Here is a 16,811-nt window from a genome sequence, read left to right on the forward strand (position 1 = left end):
AAATTAATGGTTTTGGTCCTGTGAATGCAGGTCAGGGTGGGCAAGTGAATAAAACAGCTTTCCTTCCACAAGGCAACTAAAGCATAAAGGCCTGTCTGAAAACCAGGTGGTTTATGCAGTCAGCTGCACTCAGGTTTTCGTGTTGGACGTTCTGCTTAATCTTTGTTTACAGACCCAAAGGAAAACACCACGGGGAGTTTTCAATACATCTAAATATTCTTTAAGACTAAAACATGGCATTTGTTATGTCTGTCATATATTTCAAAACATAGGTTTTTATGTTTATATACCTCACTTCGTGTGCAAAGTTAAAAAAATAACTGTGAGCGTGATTGTTTCCTTCTTCTTATTCCTTCCCAAATAAATTCTAGCGTGATGGACCTGATTTTACAAAACATGTTCATTTTACGTGTATAATCTGCAAAAGTTTACTGAGCAGATGGACTACCAAGAAATAACACTTTATTGCAGGTTTAAAAGGAGGTTAAAATAGATGAAAACTGGTTTGGAAAAAAGCAATGCAAAAAGTCTTTGCAATTCTGTGTACGCGATTTGGCCTTTGTGTGCTCAGAGTGTTTTCCTTGGCTTTTTGGAAATAAGTTGGATCTTCAGATTTTTTTCCCCCTTACATTTCCTGGAATTAAATCCCAAGCTTTCATTCCAACTTCCTTCAATTAAATGGCCAGCTTTTACCCTTCCACTACTCCCAAACCTTTTTTTTGCTAACTATTCAATTGCATGTTTACATTAAAAATGCTTTCCTGTTCAGGGTGCAAAACTATTTTTTGTAATAGGCAGTATCAATATTACAGTTAAGATCAGCCTGAGTGATTTGATTAGTCATTTCAATCGTGTAATAATGCCTTTGCTATTAGAGCAGTTAGCGCTAAAGCCTAGGGAAGCGTGTTGGGCATTTCACAGTTAGTTACTGTATTTTACTGTGCCTGGAACAGTAGCTGATCAGAGTTTTCAAAACAGAGCTCAGTCGCTATTTCTGATCAGATTCTTTGCTTGGCTTAGGAGGATGTTTTGGCCCCGGCTCCAGCAGCCTTCAGGGAGCAGCAGCAGCTTTTGGAAGGACTTCACCAGCAGGCTCATACCCAGAGCCCTCAGGGGTGTTGGCAAGCGACGGGGCCAGCACGGAGTGTGCCCGTCCACATCTGTACCATCTTCCACGTGGCAGCTCTGGCTTTGACAGCCTCAGCACGCCGGCAATAAATCAAAGGTGCAAAGCAGAAAAAAACCATTAGCCCGAAATTCACCGGGCGAAGGTCCCTGCCACCACATCCTGCTTTTGAATGGACCCGATTATCCTCATGGAGATTTCTCTTTAATAACAACGTTATCTTAAAATTACGTAATGCCTTATCAAGCCCTCACATCTTATACACAAGCGATAACAATGACTTAACTACAGCTCCGGGAATTTCATTGGCAAAGAGCTGGAGCGCAGGGAGCACGGGAGGAAATGCGGACGCTGGGGAGCAGCGGCACACAGCTCCCACCCGCCCCTGTCCGGCCGCAGGGGCTGCTCCTTCCCAGACACCCCAGCTCACAGGTTTGCCCTTTCGGGGGAGACAACAAAAGAGAACCCCGCCGTGCACGACCTTGGTTTAAATGGCAGCAAGGATGAGCTTGGCGTTTTGTCCCCCTGGACCTTTAGCCCTTGAAAAGCCCTCCCTTGCCAATCTGGCTCGTTGGCTTCACATTGTGTAGCAAAGGTGCTATTGTATTTTGCCACTTGGTAGGGATATTTGCGGGTGTATTTACAAAGTGCACCTGAAGGATAAAGGCTCCAGAAGACAAATACGTGTGTAACATGCTATTTTCTGGCCTTCTCATTGTCCTTCAGAGGTCTCTTGCCTCATCTTTCAAACCTCAAAATTGTTTAGAAACTGCAGTCAGTTACTACAGCTTCATTATTCATGTAAAATATCACCACTGGAGTTTGGGGTTGATTTCTACGGTTTAGTTTGGTGGTTTTTTTATTTTTGCTCCTCTTGTTTTGCTGTCTTGCTCTGGGTGCTGAGCACCATGGGACTAGTGGCCCATTTTCCAGTGGCTTTTCTGTGATCCATCACCTTGCCTGAGAGCCTGGTACAAAATTGCTTTTAATTACTTGACATTCATTCTTCAAACCTTAACTAATTCAATCATATTGTGATAAATGAGATTTTAAAATTAATCACTGACATTTTTAAAGATTTATACATAACTGCAAAAACAAGGTACCTAGCTAGTAAATATGTTGTGTGAAGGGAAAAAAAAAATCCAACCCACCATAAATTAAAGCTGTCCTGTATTAACGGGAAGCAGTAAAAGTAAAGACATGGTGAGATGTTACCTGATGAACAGGGGTAGCATCTTATCACAGTGTCTTCCTGCTATAGATCCCCTTGACAGCAGGAAAACAGCATTGTGGAAGCCTTGTCATGTGCAGAATTTAATTTAGCTTTTAATGTGTAATTGCTGGAAGTTTGTGGGGCAGACAGGGGAGTGGCCAAGTGCTGCCTTACCAAGCAGATTTGGAGCTCACAGTATTTTCAACGGAACATTTACTCCGTGGAAAACAGCAGGGCGGATTTCTACCTCTTCTTCAGTAAGATAAATTCAATTATTTTAGCTAATTTAAAAGTAATTAATAAAAAGTTTGAAGGCTGACCAGCCAGCTTGCTAGTTATAATTAATATTTATACAGATGACAGCTATTTGAATATAATATCAAGCCTATTAACCAACCCAGAACAGCCATTGCACATTGCCAGCAGTTTGGATAATCTTTCTCCCTTTGATGACAGAACTGCCATTTGAGCCTGTCTTCTGGATGCTGCTGTTGTTCATTATTAATGGCAAAATCATTTAAGCCCAATATTACCAAACACTGTACAGGCACAGAGGGAGAGAGAATCCTGCATCAACTGCAGCAGACATGAACATCCTTGGCAAATCAGACATAATCAGTGTTTTACTAGGATCTATGCTAGTCTGTAGATTTTTGAGGTTTTCTGGGTTTGTTTTTTTTTTTTTTCCCCTTCTTTTGTCTGCAGTGTACAGACTAGCAAAATAACAGTTACTAGGAGGAAGTTGCATCTTGAATTTTCTGATCATTGCTAAAGAAAGTGAGATATGTATAACACCCACCACAGCTCCTGTTTTAGATCACAAAATCCTAACTACCACATTTAGAAATTCACATTTGGCATCCTACCCCGGTCCACAGGACTTGCACTATGTCCTACAACAACTTAAAGCAGTTTGGTACACAGTGGGTCGTGTACATCAGTGAAATGAAAAACGGGCTTAACACACCTGCTTTTGGCTCTTGGGGTCATGAAAAAATGTTTGACAGAAATAGGTGACAATGACAACCTTTAGAGTTCGATTTTTTTCTGGTTACAGTTGAAGTGAATGCCGAGAGATCCAATGGGAAGTGCACACGAGCAGAGTCTTAATTTTAAAGCTGAACTATTGCTGTTTACTTGAAATCTAAAGACTGTGCTGTGTTTAGACTGATGTTGAGACATTATGCCATTTTTGAGTGGAACTGCATCAAAGGAAAAAACCTCCCTCTTGCCTATGTTTTCTGAACAAAGCCCTTTGTAAAGGAATTCTTAAGGAATTTTGCATCATGACCCCACTTAATTGGATTCTTTAGATGTGCATAAATGTGGTGAGAATTACATCATAACAGGTACTGTGCATAGGATATAGTTGATGCTACCTGTGTATCTTGGCAAAATCATGTGATCTTAAACTTTGATGCTGACATGCATAGCATTTCTCTTGAAGCAAGTTCCAGGTAATGTTTAGAGCTAACAGTATCAAAACTATTTATAATTGCAAAAGGGCTTTGTTCTTTTTCATTTGCAGCTGCTCTGAATGCACTTTAACACCAGACTTTTTATGAGCTTTCTTATTGCTCATGTGCAGACTTACTGGCATATCCCATAAGCACAGATTCTAATGTGAAATCAGCTAGTAACTAAATTATTAAAATACTAGGAAGTCTCAAAACTGCTTGCACTTTTGCTCAGATATAAGAGCTACATACTCTCAGTATGTAAGTAGTCTAAGTTACATTTTCTAAGAGTCCTGTGTAAGAAACACAATATGGTTTTGATTTCTTGTTTTATTAAGTGAAATGAACTGGCTAATTAAAGAAATTCCAGGAAGTTTCTGCTTTCTGTCTCCCAGGGACAAGCCTCAAGTGTCAAAGGAGATAATACTGATGGCTATAAAACACCCAAGTGTGTTTATATTGGCTATAAAATGCAGCTTATACCTTCTATTTAACTTTCATAATATTTTGTTTTTATACCATGCTTAGAAATTCATATTAAGCATTAGTTGAAGCACTGATTGTATATATTTGAAAAAAAAAAAACACCAAAAAACCATGGTAATTGCAAGTTAAAAAACAGAAGGCAAGCCACTGGCAAAACAGTCTTAGGAATAAACTGTTACGACTATAATTTCATCCATAAACACTAAGAACTAAGAACAAGCTAGCCATCAAAAAATATAAAACTCTGCAAGATACTTCTAGTCCGATCTTTCAAAATGTCTTTAAGCCTGGGTGATCTCCTACCTGAAGCCATAACCTGTACCACAGAACTGGCAGTGGCTCTGCATGCAATAAGTTGAGGCTTCTAGAGCTACTGGACCCACTTCTAGATCCCCTGGATGGATTCGGAGAATTTTTAAATATAGCAATTATATTTATAATTATTCATATGTATATGAATATATATTAATAACAATTCAGCAATTCGGAAGTGCTGTATAGAACCAACACACTCCTGGTGCAATTATTCAATGTTCTAGTATCAGTCCCTCAAAGTAATTTCCACATTCCTAGAGAAGCCAATGTATGTGTTACTGAAGCCAGTCAAAAATAATGTTTTTAATGAGGGTATTAGCTATCCCATGCAACCTGCTTCTCAGACAGAGCTGCACCTTCTAGAATATTTAGAGTTCTTTGAGATAATGTCCATGATTCAAATCACATGAAGCATTTAAAGGTATTTTAAGGTTCAGTAATGCACTTCACATGAACAAGGGTGTGTGGGCCCTGGCAAGGCAAACTGTACCAGATTTGAAGTAGAATTTTATGTAATAGTTTAGAAAAATAAAGAAGAAATTAAGTATAGAAACTGTGAGAATTTTCTGCTGTATAGACACAAGCAATCATATTATCAAGGGCCTTTGTAGCTTGAAATTTAATGACTTAAAGATACTTCTAAGTCCAAGCCTCAAAATGTTGAGATAGCAGAAGCACACGATAACTAATGAAAGTTCAAAAAATGTCCGATACATGTGTTTACCTCTACCAGTAAGACTTCAGAAGAATAAAAAACCTTCCAAACTGAGCAGGCAAGCACATGCACTGCTGGTACCTTCCTGCTTCGCTGCACAGCTCTCTGTGAGCAGCCAGGTAATGGCAGCAGGACACAAAAGGCAAGAGAGAAAAATCTTGGAAATATCTTTCAAGAACATCATTAGCTCTTCAGCATTGCAGAGAGATGACATTAACCAAAGCAGCTTCAAAGAGCTGAAGGAGATTAAAGTTTTTCCTCTTAATGATTCTAAAGTGTTATTGAAGGGATCAATAGCTCTTCCTGTTAAATAAGCTGTTCAAATCAAGTATTCCTGGAGAGGAGAGAAACCAGTCCTGGAAGTAATAGTGGGATTTAATTACAATTTGAGATTTTTCACTATTCATTAATTTATCTGCCAGTATCATAATAGTTTTAGTGAAATGTAAGTTTACAACATTGAGATTGCTTATGAAAGGAGAGAATTACTTGAATCCTTCTGAGCCCTTTTAACTGTGCCAAAATACATTTTACTACGTGGCCCACACAGAGAGAAATTTCTCTTTTCTGTACCTGATGTCACGGCTTTTTTTCTGGGGGAGGAGGAAAGAAGGAAGGGAGGAAAAAAGCATTATTTCCCCTTTAATAATAAAATAATGACATCCCATGGTGGTGCATGTTTTGCTTATTGTGTTCCAGGACACATAGAAAGTCACTTAGCAAATCAAAACTAAATTAGACTATTGCTAAGACTTAGCAGCTTTTCAGCTGTGCAAGCAGAAGTTTTATTTTAAACAAAATCAGAGAGAACTAATCTCTGCAACCTGACTTGCACACCACCACACCGAGCTCAGATCTGGAATTCAACCTCATGTATTCAATTGTAAAGTCATGCAATCCTCAATCAAGCAGATATACAGGAAACGACTTCCTGCTTTAGTCCTTCCAACACTCAGTTTCTAGTGGCTTTCAACACAGAGATATGATACCAATGCTTTCAAACCAAACATAATGACTTCAGAATTCAGAGTTTATCTGCACCAATGAGTCCCTGATAAGGGAAGCACTTTCCAAAAGAGTTTGTTTTGTTTTTTTCTTTTTTTTTTCTTAAAGGCCAGTAAGTCAAGAAAATACATTTTGAAAAGCCACAACCAAGCAAAGCTCTTTGGCAAACCCTGTGCAGTATTGCAGGAGCAGAGGGAGCCCAGCTCTTACCATTTCTTTGGGCATTGCAGAAACATTTCAGCTGCCATTTTGCTTCTTGTTGTCAGAAAACAGCTCCTTGGGCCCCCCATGGAAAAACTGCTCTGCTTTCTGCTCGATGAAAATGGATGCATTTTCATGACAAACGTGTCTTAAACTGTTCTGGGATAACAAGGGCCAAAAAAATCCAAAAAGTTTATTGTCTGAGTGCTCAAAATAAAAGCAATAATCCAGATTATACTGTTATACAACATTAAAATAATTTCCTCCTTACAGCATATAACCATTAGCCATATAAAGACAAAAAACCCCCGCTAAAACATTGGAAGTAACATTGCCTGCATTCTGCCCAGGTCTTTGAAACTGTATTCTATTTCACTTGCTTTGGTATAGAGCTAAACAGCTTCAAAAACAGATGCAAAGTTCAGATGGATTGCTACTGATCAGTTGTTTTCTCTTTTCTTTATCTGTTGTTTCAAGGTTTAATCACAGGTTTAATCACTTGCTCTTAAGATTTCTTTACTGTGTGCACAAGAGAATGCCTTCTTTCTGACTGTGGAGAATCATAACCTCCTAAAGCATTTTGCTGCTCTGAAAACTCGGGAGTAAAGGGCAGATGCAGCTGCAACAGCTGCAAGACTGCAGTTATTTCTCAGAAAAAGCCGCTATTCTAGCTCTAAGAAACTGTCACAGATTTGGGGTTTACTCATCTATTTTTAGCAAGCACAAACAAGATGGATTTCTTGGTGCTTTTCAGACTGCTCTTGCCAGTGCTCCCCAAACTCTTCTTGTTTTGCCAACCTAAACATGCTTCCATTACAATTTACTCCCACTAAACCAGCGCTGCTCCAGTCCTCTTTCTGCTCCCTCCTCTTTCTCTGCAGCTGCACTGGCTGTTAGCCAATGCCAGTGTCTAGGAAAATAACCAGCAGCACTCTAGAGGGACAGATGAGTGCATGAGTGCTGCATCACAGCAACAGCAGTGACCACAGAGCAGCCCTAACTCTCAGATGATCCTTTTAATGACCTGCACCGAGTGCCCTTGTAATCGGAAGCTTTAGTCTGCTGCAGTTTACTTCAAATACCACACAAAACAAGAGTGAATGTTAAGGATTTCTTTATCCATCCACAAACTCCTTCCCAGCCCACCGAACCAATGTCATACCATCTTCATTCAGAGATTTCTACAGTGATGTCAGTGGGACAGATTAGATTTCTGCACCAGCCTGCAGAACACATCTCAGACACCCTCAGTCTGATTACAGCCCTGGCAACTGCTGCTGCCAGCATCGTGCAATGAAATAGGGCAACATGGACCAGCAGATGCAGGAATTCAAATGCATGGAGAAAACAGATCCATAAACAACAACACAACCCCTAGCACAATGAAGTGCAAACCCATGGAAAGATGAAACGCTGCAGAGCTCTCTTCAGTTGGCTCCATGTATAAAGCCATGTATCTCCATCAGTGTGCTTATATCACATGCAGGCTCCTATGCCCTATTTACATTTATGAATATATTTAAATAGAACCATAAGGTTTTATTTTTATTGCTTTTTCTTGCCGTACAAATAAAGTCTGTTATTCAACTCTAAAAGCCAGTTTATGGCAGTTACTTTTTCTGGAGTCTCTTCTAGAAGCCAAACTTTAGCTTTGTTAAATTTTTTTTAGAGTACATATTCTTCTCTGAGGAGTCCAGGAGGCAAATTATGCTATGGAGAAGCTGATACCATTCCCTGGTAGTTCATTAGAGGAGCAGAAGGGATGGCTTCCCCTGAGCTCCTTGGAGAATGACAGCTCAGAGGAAAAAGCCTACGAGGAGAGACACATGAGCAGTCAGTGAAGGAGAGGTGGCTTTCAGCTCTTTTCATACAGCAATGGCCAAATTGTATTTTAGTATCAAGTAACAGTAAGGTGTGGCTTACCAACTAGGTATGAAATTTTATCCAACCTTTGGCAAGGGAAACCTCCCTGACCTGCCTCAGGCTAGCTGCAGCTAGAGGCAGCTTAGGCTAGAGGCAGAAAGAGCTCCCAAGTAGCTGGGCAGTGTGGCATCCCTGCCACTGCTGGCCCAGCTTGCAGAGACTGCACCTTCCCTCAAACTCTTTATCTTCTCTCAAAACCTCAATGTGTTGTAAAGTGTAGAATACCAGGGGAAAAAAAAAAAAAAATGAAACCTTGATGTCAAAAGAAAAAAAAGTATTTGCTCAAAATATCCAGTAGCTGCCACTAGATGGCATTTTGTTCCTGAGAAATTAGAAACTCACAGGTTTGGGATTATTTGTTACACACAGCAGGAAACAGTAAAAATAGAATTACTTACCTCATTCGGTTAATAATTTATTATCCATTGTTTCACATTGTCACTAACAGAAGACATTTCATTTGCAGATTGATAAATCCCGTTTATTTAACTATGGCTTGTGACTCTTCAACCCCCTGCTCAGTAGGTAGGGGTTTGAGCTGCTCTCAGCACTTATCAAAAATCTTTTCCACACTTTAAATGAAAGACAAATGTAGGCCAGGTCACAGACTTTGAGCATGCCATGGAAATCTGCCAGAAATGCCTTGCTCCAGTAACCATATACAGTATTTCCTGTGTTATTTTTGGATAAACCCTTAAAACACATTGCAGTATAAAAAGGTTCCAGTTAGGAAGACAGCTGTTACAATTTTCTTATGATGAAATAATAATTTAAGAATATTCACTTACTAATATTATGTTTTTCTGTGTTTCATTTTAGTTTCAGCTTGTATAAGCTGTGGCGATTCACATTTTTAATCTCTGCAGGGTACAATGTATCATATCCAGAGCTGCAATGAAGCTCTACTGGGTACAGCCTGGGGTGACATGTAGGTGGCACGCTTTAACACGACATTGTTTGGCATCTGTAAACCTCTGTGTCAGATTAAACCAAGTAGAAGTGTTTCCCTTACTCTGCAGCAGTAGTAAGGAAACTGTACATGATGATGCACAGCAAATCTATGCACTGCTCAAATTTTCTTTGACTAAATTATGCTTACTGACAGAAAAATTGATGGTCATTAGCAGTGGCTAAATCAGATCCTGCTCTCATACTTGCTTGGAAAAGATGGAGAAACCTTATAGAAGGAATCTTACTTCACTAAGAAAACGAATCCTCACATCTTCATAAAACAGACACTAGCTTCTTTCAAATTGGTAATGCAGAAAAGCTGCATTAAGTCAAATATTTTAAGAAACTGTGTGCTGCAACACTTTAAACAACATTAAATAGTTTTAGTAATTATATACCTGCACTTTTTTCTTAAGTTTAGCTTAGTACTATTCTCCAGCAACAGAAACTGGAGTAGAATAAATCACTAGGCATGTCAAACTGAAAGTTTTGTCAATCCAACTCTGACAAAGGGGTGACATTTTCTTCAATAGATGAGACCAGTGGGATTTATGCACCCTCCAGAACACGCCTGGCATATTATAAAGTGCAGTTCCATGAAGGAGGGGTGTGTGTCCTCATCCAGTATGTGAAAACAACAAAAAAACCCTAAACTAGAAATGAAATTACAAGAGCATGTAAAGATTGTAACTTTCCTTCTTGGAACAAAAGAATTTTGCCACACCTTTGTGACAAGGAAAGGTACAGAATTTATAGAACAAACAGGTACTTACAATATAAGGGAAGCATCCAAGCCAATATAAGGTGTCTCCATCCCAAGAGGCCAATGCTGTGCCATACATAACAAATACAACCCTTCTGTCAACTCAGAAGCAGCGTTCCGATTGTATGGTGACTGAGAACAGAGCTCAAGGCTCCATGGCCAGCAACCTTCCTACACAGCATTCAAAAGAGTGCTGCATAATTTAGAGAAGAAAAAAGTCCTGTTAGAATCAGGACTCTGAAAAGTTTGGGTAAATAGTTAAATACAGGATAAAGAAATATTTTACATATTCACACATGTATTGAAGTCATAAACTGTAAACTTCATAGCTTAAGAGTCATTAAATAGTCAACAAAATGAGCAAGTGCTCAAAATGTCATCCAGAGAAAATATACAGCATCTCCTCAGTATTTACAAGGATTATATATATATATTTAGCAAAAATCATTAGCCCTTTACAGCAATTCTGCTGAAAGAAAGGACAGAAAGCAAGCAAAGTGAAATATTAGCCTTTTGCTTGTTTTCAAATCATAAACAGTCTGACTATAAAGTCTCTTGGCATTTTACAGGCAGCCAGAATGACTGTACTATACATTATATCACCTTTAAGAGTATCTTTCTCAACACAGCATTATGAATAACAGGATGTTTATACTACTTACCTCAAGTGAGATCAAAACATTTCCAACATCACTGTAACCATTTGGAAGAAACAGATCTTCACAGAACGCATCTCTGTGTCAGAGAAAAGGGCTGCTATAACTGAGCAGTGAAATGCAGCACCTTCTTGGTGCAGACGTTTTCCCCCTCAGTTTCATTTCCTCAATTTATTCAGGGCAGTTTATTTCGTTTGCTGCTAAGGCAGAAGGCTCATTCTCTCCTTGCTCATCTCCTTTTTCTCCTGATTAGAATCCCAGATGTAGGACAGATATATTTTCCCATTTTATTTTTAAACATAAGCCAATTAGTAAGCTTTTAAAAATCATTCAGTTCATAAAATGCAGCAGCCCAGTTGTTTCTCAAAGGCAGTATTTTTGCCTCCCGTAATGGTCTAGAACAAGTGATTCAGCGAAAGGGAGGGAAATACTATTCAGGGACTGTGTCAGTAATGGCTTGCAGCAAACCGAGAACAGGAACATTTTAGGCAGTAGGAAAAAAATAGACCTTAACTTTTGTCTTTCAGGTAGCTAAACACAGCCACCAGGCCAGCTTTCAGCACATTGCATCCACCTGGGCACAGATGGTGTGAAACGGAGTGGTAACAGCTCATGTTTGTACTTCGATGTAGACAGCCACAGGCGAGAGAGAGGCAAGGGAAACATGGCTACCTGCAATCCTGTTTCTCTGAATATTCTCCCTGGCAGTGCCCTCATTCCTGAAATTCATCTCAGCCTGGCACTGCCGGTCCTCCCTAAGCCAGAGTACTCTCCTTCAAGCTCCTTAACTGCAAACTGAGTATCTTCAGGCCCTGCTGCCCAAGGTGGTTACAAATACTGCCCACCCTGCCCCTGCTCCGTTTCTGCTACTGGTATTAAAACCAAAGAAGAGGTCCTAGAAGCATGACTCCTTTTCTTTGCTTCAAGCTGTTCTGCACTTTCTATGATTATAGTAATTTCTAGTCAGTCTATGAAGCTTAAGCTACTGTCTCTATACCTATGGTCTAAAAATATTAATTGTCCTTACACAGTGATTTTACAACACTTTCCTGATTAACGATTCACCCCAATTGAACTAAGCTACAGGCAGGTGTTTAGATAAAGAGCCTCCTCTCTTGTGCCTCCTCTTCCCCAAAAAATGAATAGGATAAAGCGCTTATAACAATACATATCATTATAGAAAATAGTCATAGAAAAGGGATAAAGATTTTCAGCAAGGGTTAAAATACAATAATTACAGAAACTAGATCAAGTTTATGCATCTTCTTGTTCTACTGACAGACATGTGATTAGATGATAACTTGCCCCACACCTAGGAAGTTAAAACCTCTTTTTTTTGGAGAGAGTTGTACTTTGCAGAGTTATGAAGCCATCAGCATACAACCTGCGTTCATTAGTTGTGCACAGAATCTGTAATGAAGCCTTTTTTGAAGAAATCTTCTGAATTAAATACTCAGAAGTTCATCCATACCTGAATATATATTTTATAATGTATCTTAGTTTAGGAAGACTTAAATATTAAGCTTCTCATATCTATTTTAGCTGTAGACAAGATAAACAGTGTGCAGAAATTCCTTTTCTAAATTCTGACTTCTAGAAATAGAAGCTTGCTATAGAGGGTTAACACAACCAAGGAGGAAGCAATATGAAAAAAGAAAGAATTCCACACTGAATACATAAGCACTTTCTGGGGCTCATCACACAAAGAATAATATTTTGAAGAGGAAGAGAGTAAAGAAAAAGAAAGGCCATGACCCAACATTCCATAAAGGAATGAATAATAATTTTTAAAAAGTCACATTAAACCATAATATTAATTACCATTGAAGAATATGAAACTTTGAAAATTTCATGATAAAATTGTCCAAACCAACCCTACAGTGTTACACAACACGGATTAAATAAATCATACCTCTGTTACATTTGATACAATGGTTGAAAACAAATGTAAAGACTTTTGCAAACCAATCTTACACTGACTGTTCTGCAGCGTAAATGAGCACAGTTCCAATTATGTCTCTACTGAGGGAAGCAACAGGCAACATATAAATGCAAACAGCCTTCATTAGACACATTGTCATGAGTATATTAATCATGTCAAGAAGCATTGCTCAAGTTTCCTTCAGCGCAATTTAACATACCTTACTTTATTAGGATGCACTTAATTTCACTATGCTTTCTCCTCATTATCATTTATGATGACCAATTAAAATGTTTGTGTCTGTCTCTAAGCAAATTACTCCCATAATTCAGGTAGCTGAAATCGCCGCTCATCCCACACTTCTGTCATCTCCTTTTCTCGGTCTAATACCTTCCTTTGCCCACCCTCTCTTACCCTTGTAAACAGAAAAAACTCTTACTTAGATGGAATAGTTTAGATAGATACCTGAGTCTTTCTGCAGCACAGACATTGAGAAGTGGGCTGGTTCTCCACCCCTCACACTCCTTGCCCCGAGTACCCGTTGTCCCCTTGGAGTCACAAGTACAATTCATAAAAAGAATTATCAGAAAAAGAACATAATGAAGCAAGGGAGGCCTCACACATTTTTCTCATATTGGGTTAAAAGTTGTGTGCAGCTTCACTTCATTTGGTCCACACACAAAACAGAAGCCTCTGTATTGGGGTTCTGGCACAAACTTTTCAAATAACAGAATGCGCCTTTCCACGCGTGTTTCCAACATCCATAAATAAACCCAAACCATTTTTATTAATGTGAAAGCACGATTTCTTCTGAACCTTTGACAACGTAACTGTGAGCCATTAATTTGATTACAGCTGTTATTTCTGGCTTCATGTATACTGAAATAAGATTAAAATAACTGGAAGTTAGGTGGAAATTCTGATCACACACAGAGCTTTTGCTGTGGAACTCAGGGCAATCAGGAATGGCTGAGCAACATCTGGGATCACCAAGCTATATTTATGAACTCATTTATCTGTGGATTACCTTGGGCTCCTGGAAATAATGATACAATGCTCGTTCCTGAGAAGCTGCTGGAGCTCAGCTGCAGAGCAATGATATTTGCCTCATTTTCTCAAGAAACATACGTGTTTTTGTATACATAACATTACTTTGACATTACAGTAATGACTTCCAGAAAAACGCTGATAATTGCAAAGATGAAGAAATAAGTCTGAAGACAGTGCTGCCTTTTAGAACAATTATAATTTCATTAAAATAGGAACATAACTTAAAGATAGATTTTATTCTCTTTGATGATTTACTCATGCAAACTGCACATAAAAGAAAACAGTACAGTTTGTGAAACATGTCAAATGTAAAGACCCAAAATGCTAAGTACAGAAGTAGTGTGACAACATCTCGAAACGGAATCCATGATAGTACGGCTAATACCTTTTCTCTATTTGCTGAACACAGATTTTAATGGTTCTTTTTCCAGCCCCACTGTTAAATTCATTAACTGTTTACACATCTCCTATACACTTATGTAGACTTATTTTACAAGCGCAACAGTTTTGTTATTAAAAAAATCCACTTATATGATTTAAAAGCCTTTGTGTTTAGGAGAGCAAATTATAGTATAATCAATGAGGCTGCATCTAGTCCACCAAAACTACAATGAAAAGTGACTGTAGAGCATTCTTGCAGAATTCCCACTTTGTGCCTTTGCAATTCATTTCTTTCTCACAAGAGGTCCATTGTATTTTACCATCCTGGAAATGTTCAATAATTGTTACAGCTTTTTATCTTGAAATTGGGAAAGTAAGACTTTTAAACACATGAGGTTATCAACACAACTTTCTTAGTTTTAAAATACAAAATATTTAGAATCCCTAATATTTTCATGCTTAAAGCCCTGCAATGATACATATATGACTTAGATACTTCTTTGTCCAGTTTTCATTACAGTATGGTTGTATATATATTGCAGAAATTATATTTTCCTGTGGATCAATTACAGTTTCAGATTTAAAACTGAACCAAATAGAAATTTGATGGCACTGACACTTGAAAATGCATGGTATAGTGTGGAGAAGGAAGAGCAAATGAATACACAACCCATTATAAATGCATTAAATCTTTGTTATATACATAATGGAATCCTGCTTTACTGCCAGTTGCTACTATGCATCTGTTTTCGCTATTATACAAAGTTTTCTGACCTGAAAGCACACATCTACTTTTTTTTAAAACAACTTAATCTATTGTAAAATATTGTACTGTATTTTGAACATGAGTACAGAATCAAAATAGATAATGGCACATTTAAAAAACTCAATATCCTACAGATGATTGGATAATGAGAAAAAGTGTACCTACAATCATCTCATCAGAAACAAACTACATCATGGAATGTTAGTTATCCAAGTTCGCACAGTAAATAACATTTTAAAACTGCAATCACCTATCAGCCAGCATCACATTGAAGGCATCTTTAAACATTCAAGCAAAAGACTGCTGGCATTAACTACGGAACCATTCTCACACACACACCACACACACCACATTATAATTACATTGTTTCCAAGATACGGTAGATACTGATTTTTTTGTTTCCACAAGAAAGGTATCAAAATTTTTGCTACTAAAAGATGACAGTGCTTACACAAGAATTAAGTACAAGTTAGCTTGCAAATACAAGACAATGACAAAAAAAAGTCGAGTTTTCTGAAGAAGGATTTTAGGCTTTTCTGGCATCCAAAACCATGAGTAAACTCCTTAGTCTGCGACTCAAAAATCCACAAAATATCAACCTACTCTGGAATAACAAGTATTCCATATTTGATAACCCTGTATTTTACAATATGCTTACTGGTTTCAGCCTAGCAACAAGGGGTGGTTATAGATATCTATTCTGACTGGAGAATTAAAGCTCTCCTCCCACCAGAATCAAGTGTTGGAGTGGGGGAAAAAACCCACCTGACATCAATTAAAAAAAAAAAAAAAAATCTAATCTATTTTGTAATGATCCTCATCTAGGATTGGTATGTGCATAAGTACTGTATCTCATATACTGTACTGGCCCTCTTAAACAAATTAAAAACCCCAACAGTTAAAAGCCAACCAAAATGCCATACATAAAAAACCCAAATGTTTTTCTTCCAATGTTCTTCCTCTCATAATGTGCAAAACAACAAAAAGGCAAAAAGACTAAAAGCAAATTTACTGTTACTGTCTTTCTCTTGCCTAGTGCTTTATGACCTTGCTAACTTTACAAAGTCAATAGGGACTATGCAGAACTTTGGTATAAAAATGTCACATAATATTCCTATCACAGTCTTGGGGATGACCTTCAGCAATTCACCCCGATGTTTGTTAAAATAACACCAAATTAAAAATGAAATAAACCACATTGTACTGTACACACACTTTACACATTAAGCACAAAAAATAACTAGTAAAACTAATACTTAAAAAAAAAAGTCTTTTGCAAAGAGACTAGAACTGGTCTTCTGTCTTATCTCCACCTGCCAATCGTTAAAGCCAAATTTAAGTCGGATTTTTAAAAATTAATGATTTTAAGCTACAATTTCTCCTAGATGGAGACCGGTCTGTTGTTGGTTTCCCTTTAAAGTCACAGATGCGTATCTAAGGAACCGATGCAACGCAAGTTTTTAATCAACTTCCTGACGGCTGGGCCTGGGAGGGAGGCGCCAGGACGATCTGGGACAGCACGGGCTCCGTGCTCTGGTCCGCCATCTGCGTGAGCACCGAGGTGGCCACGGCCTCCGCCTTGGACGTGGAGCTGACGCCGTTGGAAGTGCTGACGGAGCTGTGCTGGATCGCTTCCGCGTGCGGGCTGCTGGGCACCGAGATGTCCTCCGAGCTGTCATCTTTATCTGCCGCTGAACAAGAACAGTGCGTTTATCCCGGCCCCGGAATGCACGCCGCCTCATCCCACTAACAGCAATCACCCCCAATCACTAAAATTCACGTTGTAATGCAGCACGAATTGCAAAACAAGCTCGTTCCCGTTTTTTTAAAAGAAAATACCGCTTTATAAACAGAAAGAAAGGACGGCAGTATGGACTAT

At 38.6% G+C, this 16,811-nt stretch overlaps 1 protein-coding gene across 6 annotated transcripts in view; it reads right to left on the reverse strand.

Moving 5' to 3' along the window:
* Nucleotides 1–13,961: 13,961 nt before the first annotated feature.
* The window catches only part of ATF2 (activating transcription factor 2), a 47,795-nt gene continuing 44,945 nt past the window's right edge, over nucleotides 13,962–16,811 (reverse strand). For all 6 annotated transcript variants that reach the window (XM_040069257.2, XM_040069263.1, XM_040069259.2 and 3 more), the window contains one exon: nucleotides 13,962–16,623. In XM_040069257.2, the coding sequence (XP_039925191.1) occupies nucleotides 16,397–16,623 (227 nt within the window). In that variant the 3' untranslated portion in view covers nucleotides 13,962–16,396. The remainder of the gene's footprint in view (nucleotides 16,624–16,811) is intronic.

Source organism: Hirundo rustica, chromosome 7, assembly GCF_015227805.2.
Source record: "Hirundo rustica isolate bHirRus1 chromosome 7, bHirRus1.pri.v3, whole genome shotgun sequence".
NCBI classification, from domain to species: Eukaryota; Metazoa; Chordata; class Aves; order Passeriformes; family Hirundinidae; genus Hirundo; species Hirundo rustica.